Here is an 11,018-nt window from a genome sequence, read left to right as displayed (position 1 = left end):
GATAGGTAAAGAAGTCTAAGTAATCAGTGAAAGATTTGATAGGGCCTGAAAGGCCAGAATAAGGACCTGAGACTAGACTAGGAGTGACATGGACCACCTATGATCACTTAACACATAATTTGGACCCAAATAACAATGAGTTCAAAGGATGACATCAATTCTAGGATACTATTATTTTTAATTTGTTTTATTTGTGATTTTGTTTTTTATGTTTATTTTATGTGTTTTGCCTGCATGTATATCTGTGCACCATGTGTAGCTGTTGCCTGCTGAGGCCAGAGAGGGTGCCAGATACTCCTGGAACTAGAGTAATAGATGGTTGTGACTGCCACATGGGTCCTGGAAATTGAACCCAGATCCTTTGGAAGAGATTCCAGTGTTTTAACTGCTGAACCATCTTCTCTTCAGCCTGTGAGTCTAGGGTACTATTGACTGTGAGACATACCAGTATTTTATGTACCCACAACAAAGAAACCAAAATGCTGCTGAACATGTTCATAAAGTATCATTCAAAGATACTTTGAATACTCCAGCAATATTTGAACATGAAGAGCTATGTGCCTCTTAGGGTTGATAAATTATAATACTCTTCTTCATGAAAGAATATACCCAGAAGCGGTCAGATTTTTGGTCTTTCCACTGTAATTGGCTACAAGATGATTTCTACTATAGTCACTAACTCCTCATTTCCAGGAGGAAGAAAGGAGAAGGGGGGAAGATGCCTTTTAGTTTTCCATACTAATTTAAAGATTGTCTTGTAAAGTCTGTCATAAAAAACTCATTGTAATTTATTGGGATTTCATTGGATATGTACAGAAAACTTAGAGAAAATACCTGCATAGGCAGTCTCATTTACATTTCATAAAAGGATATATGTATAAAAATGCTTATATTTGCATAGAAACTTTCTCACAAATGTCAGGGAAATGGAATTGAGTATGATTGGTGAGAGGGAGACAGGGACTTTCATTTTTCACACCATGCCCCCTTCTATACATTTCTAAGAATCCCACATTTATGGACAAACACACATACATGTAACTTTTATTATAAGAAATATAAACCAGTGGCTTTCAAAATGGAGTGTGCTTTGCCCAGGAGTATAGGAAACTAAAAAGAATCAATTTTTACATCCTCCAATTTCATATGTAGTGTTTTAAGATTGATCTGCCAGAGAACATGGTTGTGATAGAGGAATCAAGCTGGTTCTCTTTTTCCCATCTCCAGTTTCTTTTTGCACTTACAAAAGAAAATCGTCTTTTACCATCCCGAGTCTCACCCGCATGCACTACCCTGCAGTGTAAAATCCTCAGGGTGCCAGAGAGACAATTCCGAACACCACATCTACGGTGAACAAACAAATTGCTCTAACAGTGCATGGGAATCGAATCTTTTTGAACCTCAGATGGTTCCTAATTGTTTGCTTCCAATAAAATTGAAGGAAATCCCAGCGGAGCCCTCAGCTGATAAATCACAAGAAGGAGTTTTGAAGCTAAACCATTGTGTGATATTTCTAAAAGGATGCAAAGGCTTGAATGATGTTTCTAAACGAAAATGCCTCTTCCCTTTTAGTATATGTTAGGTTTATCTGTGTTAACAATTAGCCAAACACAGATTAGGAGGGACAGGATCCTTAATCCTGTCTCATTCAAGCAATGAGCAATATTAGTCCATGGGAACAACCCCTAGCAAGTTGCTCTAAGTGGAAAAATATATGTACTTGGGTCAAAATTTTGTTGGAAGAATACAGTAGACTTAAGAACTCCAGGAGAAAAGGGAGAAGATACAACTGGCAACTGTCAAAGAAATCTATTGTATATTTTTAAGGAGAATGATGGTGGCTCTCAGCTCACTAATGTATTTAGGTTTCACCAGATTTGTGTAATGTACTGACGTAACAGTTTTATTTCTGAAGGTTAACACACTTGTCAGAAATTACGTTTTTGCAGCCAAGTGACATTTACGATGCAAAATTTTAGATGTCAACCAAAAACTGTGTGAAAGAGACCACGTTTTTCAAAATATTTTTAGAGAGCATTTTGATATAAACCAAGTTTTACATAAACATAGAAAATTTACTAGGAATTGTCATTTACTCTTTTGCCACCTTGTGGTCAGAACAGTATTTGACTCCTAGGCGTGTGAACTGTGAGGCAGAGCTGTCTTTTCTTGAGGTTTTCTGTCAGTGTTTCCCAGGTCTTTGTGAGGCTGAGATGGTGACATCTGTCCCGGTCTCACTCCAGATTATACAAGCTCTATACATCTAAAGATTATGGTGGCTCCCACCACTGATAGTACAAAAGCATAGTACAATGAGGAAATAAATATAAGAAAGAAACAAGTAGGGCTGGAGAGATGGCTCAGCCGTTAAAGAGAGATGGCTCACAACCAAAAATATAAGAAAATAACAAGTATGTTGTATATTTTCCAATAGGTAACTGTTTTTTTTTTAAATAAAAAGTATTCAGCTAGTTTTTGGTATTCTTATTTATTTAATGATTCCTATTTGCTGCTTCTTTCCTGCTAGTTGTCCTAAAGACACTTCCTTAGTGTGTATGTTCCTTTTAGGGAAGCACAATCTGATTCTAATCCCGGGGTGTCTTTGGCTCAGTGCTGGGTCTCCAGCTCTTAGTACAATGGCTGGCTGTGAACGGGTATTGAATAAACATCGGTGGGGTGAATGGTGGCAGAGCCATGCACTTTCAGAACTTGCTTGCCTGGGTGGTGTCCAGGTGCCTCTGTGTGCTTTACAGGAAGTCGATTAGTTAGGCAATCAGGTTACATAGCTATTATTCAGTGGCAACGCTGCTAAGCATGGGGATCTTCAGGTTTCTTTGTTGGTTGGAGCCTGTGAAAATAGAATGAAGGTACTCCTTGCCTTCTGCTCCCATGCTGCATGAGCTCAGTCACTTCAGCAGCAGCAGCAGCAGCAGCAGCAGCAGCAGCAGCAGCAGCAGCAGCATTCCTTTAGTAGCCGTATTGCATTTGGGCAGGCATTTGTTGGAAGACTGATTCAAGGAACTGAAAACACAGCTGACTTAGGAAAGGCTGGCACTAAGGTAGCCTTAGGCTAGATAGGAACCAGACAGCTTCCCTAAGGGATCCAGATTCCTGATTAATCCCTGAGGAGTCTGTCTTTGCTTCCTCTATGAAGTGACTCAGGTGGAGGTCTATTTCCAGGGAAGACCAGCGACACTTTGCTGTGCTTTGCAGGCAGGCACAGCCCCTAAAGCAGGGCAATGTGCACCAGCAACAGCCACACTGAGGCATCCTGCTCTTCTTAGATGACTCTCTCCTTTTGATCCCCCATGCTGATACCTGCCTTTGCCCTCACCCTCTAGAAGCAACAGTCGCAGTTGCATCTGACACCCCCAGCTTTGCCCGAGACATGAGCCTCTTCTTCTGGGCGCATTTTTTTTTCTGGGCTCCCGGATCCTGGGCTCTGTGCAGCAGCCCCCACCCAAGACTGGCGTCCAACCTCTCTCTTCACGGGCAGCTCCACAGATACCCCTTCTATTTCTACGTGCTGCTTGCTCACCCCAGACTCTGCTAAACCTTAAGGATCTCTCAGACTTTGTAGTTTGGGTTCTTTTCAGTCTAGGGGAGGTGCCACCTGTAGGTATGGCCTTGTACTGTCTGGTTTCCCCCTGCTGGCCTTGCAGTGATGGTTTCTGCCCACAGGCTGCTCAGGGAGGGCTGTACCTGGGGGCCAGCTGTCAAACAGTCATCCCGCCCAGGGCCTTTGGAGGAGGAGGGGGCGAGCAGCAGCCCAGGAAGTTTAGAGCACTGATATGATAGTCAAGGGGACATGCCTCTTCAGGTGGAGCGGCTTTAGGAGCACCGAGTCAGAGGCTTGTTGGTTCTGGGAGGGCTGGAGCTGGACCCCGAGGGGAGACTGGGACATGCTTTGGGCAGGTTCAGCTGCTGCAATGATAGATGTCGGAGCTTCTGCCTTTATTCTCCACGACCACCCTGTGAAGGGATATTTCACAGCCTCAGAAACATTTCTGGGCAAGACAACGATACAGCCCCCGGGCCCCACACGCTAGGGGAAGCCTGCACCCTTGAGGGCAGTACGAGAGGGGAGGAGACGGCCAAGGGGGTCAGAGCGGCGATTGGAGTTGAGAGCTGGAAGCGCCTTAAAGAGACTGCGCGGTCCCCGCCCCACTTCCCGCCAGCCTCAATGAATTAGAGCTGTGTTTCCCAAACTTGCCTGATCACTAGCAGCCTCTCCGGCCCTAGCTAGAGATCGAGGTTCCGGAGTACCTCCCTTCCAGAGTCTGATTCAGTAGGCCTGCGGGTGGAGCTGAGGAATCTGTAATTTTAACACGCTCCCCACGTGATTGTCGTGAACAAGCAAGTTTGGGAAATATTGAATTAAAGGAAACGGGGCCTGGCTGCAGAAGCGGCCTCCGCTAGGGGGCTTCGGCTGGAGCATTCCCGGGGGCGTCGCCTGCTTCCGCTGCCGCCTCCTTCAGTGAAAGTCCCTTTCGGGTCCAGCAGCCACAGCCACCGCGCTCCCTCAGGCCGGACCAGGGACACCCCAGGTCTGCGTGGCCCCCGTGCCACCACGCCCAGTGGCCCGAGCCCCGCGAGCAGGGGGAGGAGCCGCAGCCAGTGGAGGCGGAGGAGGCTGGAGGAGGCGGAGACGGCGGAGACGGCGGAGAAGGCATAGAGGAAGGTGGAGGCGGAGAAGGTGGAGGGGAAGGTGGAGACGGCTGGGAAGGTGGACGCCACCGAGAAGGTGGAGACGGCTGGGAAGGTGGACACCACCGAGAAGGTGGAGACCGCGGAGGATCCGGGCCGCGGGGCTGAGCTCAAGCTGGAGCCCGAGCCGGATCCCGAGCCGGATCCCGAGCCGGATCCCGAGCCGGATCCGAGCCGGAGCCGGAGCCCGAGCCCGACCCGAGCCGAGCCCGAGCCGGAGCCGGAGCCCGAGCCAGAGCCAGAGCCCCAGCCGGAGCCCGAACCGGAGCCCGAGCCTGAGCCGGAGCTGAAGCCGAAGCCCGAGGCGGAGCCGGAGCCCGAGCCGGAGCCCAAGCCCGAGCCCTTACCGGAGGCAGAGCAGAAGCCTAAGGGGGAACCCGAGCAGGAGCCGAAGGATGAGAACCCAGCGCGGAGCGGCAGCGGCGACGAGGTTCCTCCCCCCACCCTTCCCTCCGATCCGCCGCGGGCCCCCGATCCCTCTCAGCGGCGCAGTCGTGCCCCGCGCCGCCGACCCCGGCCCCGGCCCCAGACTAGGCTCCGTACCCCGCCGCAGCCTAGGCCACGGCCCCCGCCCCGGCCCCGGTCCCGGCGCGGTCCTGGGGGCGGGTGCCTGGATGTGGATTTTGCTGAGGGGCCACCAGGTTGTTCCCACGTGAACAGTTTTAAGGTGGGAGAGAACTGGAGGCAGGAATTGCGGGTTATCTACCAGTGCTTCGTGTGGTGTGGAACCCCAGAGACCAGGAAAAGCAAGGCAAAGTCGTGCATCTGCCATGTGTGTGGCACCCATTTAAACAGACTCCACTCTTGCCTTTCCTGCGTCTTCTTTGGCTGCTTCACAGAGAAACACATCCATGAGCACGCTGAGACAAAACAGCACAACTTAGCGGTAGATCTTTATTATGGAGGTATATACTGCTTCATGTGTAAAGACTATGTGTATGACAAAGACATTGAGCAAATTGCCAAAGAAGAGCAAGGAGAAGCCTTGAAATTACAAGCCTCCACCTCGACAGAGGTTTCTCAGCAGCAGTGTTCAGTGCCAGGTCTTGGTGAGAAATATCTCACCTGGGAAACGACCAAACCTGAGTTAGAACTGCTGGGGCACAACCCACGGAGAAGAAGAATCACCTCCAGCTTTACCATCGGCTTACGAGGACTAATTAATCTTGGCAACACGTGTTTTATGAACTGCATTGTCCAGGCCCTGACCCACACTCCAATACTGAGAGATTTCTTTCTCTCTGACAGGCACCGGTGTGAAATGCCCAGCCCCGAGTTATGTCTGGTCTGTGAGATGTCTTCGCTCTTTCGGGAGCTGTATTCTGGAAATCCATCTCCTCATGTTCCCTATAAGTTACTGCACCTGGTGTGGATACACGCTCGTCACTTAGCAGGGTACAGGCAACAGGATGCCCACGAGTTCCTCATTGCTGCCCTAGACGTCCTGCACAGGCACTGCAAAGGTGATGATGTTGGCAAGGTGGCCAGCAATCCCAACCACTGTAACTGCATCATAGACCAAATCTTCACAGGTGGCCTGCAGTCAGACGTCACCTGTCAAGCCTGCCATGGTGTCTCCACCACTATAGACCCATGCTGGGACATTAGTCTGGACTTGCCTGGCTCTTGCACATCCTTCTGGCCTATGAGTCCAGGGAGGGAGAGCAGCGCGAATGGGGAAAGCCACATCCCAGGCATTACTACCCTCACGGACTGCTTACGAAGGTTTACAAGGCCAGAGCACTTAGGAAGCAGTGCCAAAATCAAGTGTAGTAGTTGCCAAAGCTACCAAGAATCTACCAAACAGCTCACTATGAAGAAGTTACCAGTTGTTGCCTGCTTTCATTTCAAACGGTTTGAACACTCAGCCAAACAGAGGCGCAAGATCACTACATACATTTCCTTTCCCCTGGAGCTGGATATGACACCATTTATGGCGTCAAGCAAAGAGACCCGAATGAATGGACAGTTGCAGCTGCCAACCAATAGTGGGAACAACGAGAATAAGTATTCTTTGTTTGCGGTGGTTAATCACCAAGGAACCTTGGAGAGTGGCCACTACACCAGCTTCATTCGGCACCACAGGGACCAGTGGTTCAAGTGTGATGATGCCGTCATCACCAAGGCCAGTATTAAAGATGTGCTGGACAGTGAAGGGTATTTACTGTTCTATCACAAACAGGTCCTGGAACATGAGTCAGAAAAGGTGAAAGAAATGAATACACAAGCCTACTGAAGCAACATGCAGGCCTACCTGTAACAGAAGATGATGACACTCGTACTACAACATACTACAACGGGCATCGAGATTTAATTGATCTACTTGACTGAGGCCGATGGGCCTGACAGAGTAAGAATTTAACAGTACCCAGTGTCCAAAAGGTCCTGATTGGAAGAGAAATAGAAGGGGAGGGCAAAGAGGCTCTAGTCTAAGCAGTCATGTGAAAGAAATTAAATGGCAGGAATGTTCTGGGTGGGGAAGGTAGAGCAGAGAAAATTGTGACACTGGTTTATCTCCTATATTCCTCCAAAAGATTGTGTGGGAAAGTGTAGGGGGGAGGGGGGTGGTGTGGGGGGGTGTGTGCCCTTGTAACCGTAAAACATCTTTCTCCATGGGTGTTTCAGCTTCAATTGACCAATCATGTAACAGTTACACATTTGTGGGAGGAAAAGGAAAAGTTTATTAAAATGTAGCCCATTGTGTACATGGGGTGAAAGCAGAACAGTGGAGGAGGCAGGGATAGCTCATTGATAAACACCTTTGCCAGTTTCTTTGTATTTGTGATTTTTGTGCTATTAAATGCAGTATTAAAAAAAAGATAGCCCACATGGGCTAGTGAAAGGAGAAGAAATAAGGGGCTTGTGGAAGGGGAGCAGGTGCTCCAAAAGTAGAGAAGGCTAGAAATGCTGTAAGATAAGCAGTTAACAAGGACAGGCCTCAGCTGACAGTGTAGTGTGTGTTTTCTTTTAAAAAGCTGTATGATATACTTGAGCAAATCAGTGAACCTCTTTGCGATTGTTTTCTCATCTGTAACATGCAGGTAATTCCTATCTTAATGGGTTGTTGTTAAAGATTAAATGATATAAAATGTGTCAAAGTCAAAGTAAAAGGCTTGAAACTTTGTAGGGACTCAGTCAATATTTGTTGGATCTGAATCTGAAACTTATTTAAACTGGGCCAGAATGCATCAGAGGTGAATGCCAATTCCACCTAATACCCATGAACAGAAATGACATACCATGTCACATGCAGTCATATACACAGACAATCTTAACTCTTTCTCCCAGGCATGTTGTGTATAGGGCATCATATTCAGTGTCACACCCCAGATTGGTGGTTGGGGGGAAAACACAACCATTACACGTTTTGCCCATTTGAAAGACAATGACATTATTTTAATGGCTCAACAATCCAGTGCTGGGATTCTGGGGACAGTATGCTACCAGGCATCCACACAATGGTGTTTGGTGTGTCCTGTCCCGCCACCCCCACTTCAGAAAGCATTGTGAGTATAGCTTCAATATTTACCAACAGAGATCAGAAGAAAGACCTCCAAAAGCCACCAGTCTGTCAGCTTAGAGATGCTGGTAGAATGGTTTGCTACACTGGACAGAGCAGCCTGCAGAGAGTTACGCCGAGACAGATGGAAAGATTTGGAATGGGGGAAGCACTATGCATCCCTTTCTCAGCACCGGTTACAAAAAGTAACCATTGCCTGGAAAATCCTTGGAGGCATCTCAGTGTGTGTCCAGTGCATGGGCATTGGATCCGGTGTCTCTGATAAAAGGCAGGGTTCTCTACAGCTTCCCAACAGAGACTTTTGTGGCTGTTGGTATATGCCACTGAGCTCAGAGTTTTTGTTTATTGTGATGCCAGGGATTGAACCCAGGGGCTTGTGTATGCTAGGCAAGTATTCTGCTACTGAGCTACATGCCCTAGTCTCTCTGTGAGAGCTTTTAAAGACATGAGCTCCATTTTCTTTTGGATCCTGGGTTTCATCTTTAGCCCCTGGCACAGTTCCTGGCACACAATGAACAGGCACATAAAACGTTTACTAGTGGATGCATGGATGGATGGATGGATGGATGGATGGAATAAACATACTCCTTCCTTTAAAATTACTCAAATGTCTTAAGAACCACAATCACCAGAAGAAAAATATTTTGCTGTTCCATTGGGTCCTTTGGAGGATGGGGAGATAAGTATGCAGCTCCAGGGCTTGGTAAGTTATTTGGTTGCTTTTGGGCATGGGATTGATAACACTGTTTAGGAAGCCAAGGCTATGTCCCCATTCCTTGTGCCTGCCGTGGGAAAATTCAGTCAGACCTGTGCCAGCAGATTTTGACTGCACACACAGAAATTGTTCTTTAATGTTTCCAATGGTTTATTTGGAAACAAATTCAAACTCCCAGAAAAGGTTAAGAATAACAAAAATATTCTTTTGCCCTCTACCCGTATTTACCTATTAACATGTTGCTCCATTTGCTTTATCATCCCATATGTGCACACCTGTGTTTGTGTGTGTGTACATGTATACATGAACTCAGTATGGATAAGGTACATACATCAGGGCCCTTTGTGCTGAAATACTTTGACGGGCATTTCCTAAGAACAGACATGCTGCATAAACCACCACAGTGTAGCTTTAGAAAAATGAACATTGTGCTAATGTTTAATCTATCATTTATAAGCCAAGTTTCTCCAGCAAATGTCCTTTTATAGCATTTCTCCTGTTATAGGATCTGGTCTAGGGTAAAGTGATGTTTGTCAAGTATCTTTAGTCTCTTTCAATCCAGGAACATTTCCATGGCCCTGCTTTGTCTCATGACATTCATATTCTTTAATAGAACATCCCCCATTTTGAGTTTTTCTGATACAGAAGCTGTCATGTACATGTCCTGCACTCAGGAATAGTTGTAAGAGAAACTCACTGATGGATGACCAGTGAAGGTGACCTTGTCCCTGTTGGTGGAAGGCAGAGACCACCAGAGTATCTATGGCTGATACTTCTGGCTGAACCTCACATCTGTATCTCAAAATAAAATAAAACACTCTGTCCTTAAGAACAGGGCAACTATTCCAGCGCAAAACCTAGTCCTATGCCCCTACTCATTCCCAGCCTCCAAACTGAGTCATGGGATACGATGGTAGCAGGACATGATTTTAAATCATGCCACCGTGGGACCCAGAACATCATCTACTCAGCAGGTATGTATTAACCTGGAGTCCAAACTAAGATCCAGGCATCTTCACAACTGAGGATGCCAAGAGGATCAGAAGGTAACACTAAGGCATATTCACCAATGTTCCCATGTTGAGCACAGAAGGAGTGGTTGTATGGATGGGGGAGGGAAGGGGTAACTATATCTTAAGCAGCTGTGTGGACAGAGTACACAACAGTGAGGCCTAGAATGAAGAATGTTTTGAAAGGTGGTGAAACATAAACTGACTTGTGACCCACAGAACTGAGTTATTTTACTTGAACTGGTGGTGGTTAGAGATGAGCACATAGGAGCAAAAGCCAGTGAAATTAAAGTTCATTCTTTAACTCGATACATTTTGACAAGTTGCAAAATGAAAGAATAGGTTTATATGTAAATTTATGATTGGGGCATAAAAGAGCACAAGTAAAAGATGGTTGCTTGTAACTGAGGCTCTCAGTAACCCAGAGCTGAAAATGGGGACCACATTAGCACCCATTACATATTCTTTCTACGCCTGCTTGGCCTAAATCTGGTTGGAGTTCTAGAGATCTATCACTGCCTAGACTAGCAAAGTCCTGGAACTGATTCTGGCCTGCAGGTCACATTGGTAAATGCTTCACTATACTCTCCCAGTGCTGATACAGGATGCCACCAACCAAAAGCTCTTCCCAATCAGAAAACAGAGTGGCATCCACACAACCATACCACAGGTCATCACTGCAGTAGAACCAGTGCTGGGAATTGTTTGCTCCAATGTACGTTCCACACCTAGAAATCAAAGCTCAGATCCTCTGATAATATGTAGCCCAGGACTCACGGTAGTATGTCATTTCACAGTTAACATCCCCTGCAAATTGTCCATGTACTGAGAGACTTTTGTATTGAAATGTATTAAATAGTGTGTACATATCATTTAGAACTCGATGAATTTCTACAAAATGAACACATTGCTGTAACAGCATCCAGATTAAGAAACAACATACCTATGACCCAGAGGTACTGCCCCTAACATTCTTCAGTGTGACTCAGTATAGCCTGTCTTTGTACTTCCTATGGAGGCAATTGGTCAGGATACACTCTTTAATGAAGGGCTTTTTTTGTTGTTC

At 46.6% G+C, this 11,018-nt stretch overlaps 1 protein-coding gene across 1 annotated transcript; it reads left to right on the top strand.

The window, feature by feature from the left end:
- Nucleotides 1–4,675: 4,675 nt before the first annotated feature.
- Nucleotides 4,676–7,831, top strand: Usp27x (ubiquitin specific peptidase 27 X-linked; the record flags this gene model as incomplete). Its single annotated transcript, XM_027433258.2, has 1 exon — nucleotides 4,676–7,831. A coding segment is annotated over one exon (2,268 nt), but the record flags the coding sequence as incomplete, so codon positions are not given.
- Nucleotides 7,832–11,018: the final 3,187 nt, after the last annotated feature.

Source organism: Cricetulus griseus, chromosome X (genome assembly GCF_003668045.3).
Source record: "Cricetulus griseus strain 17A/GY chromosome X, alternate assembly CriGri-PICRH-1.0, whole genome shotgun sequence".
In the NCBI taxonomy this organism is placed as follows: Eukaryota; Metazoa; Chordata; class Mammalia; order Rodentia; family Cricetidae; genus Cricetulus; species Cricetulus griseus.
This window is presented reverse-complemented; position numbering and strand designations above follow the sequence as displayed.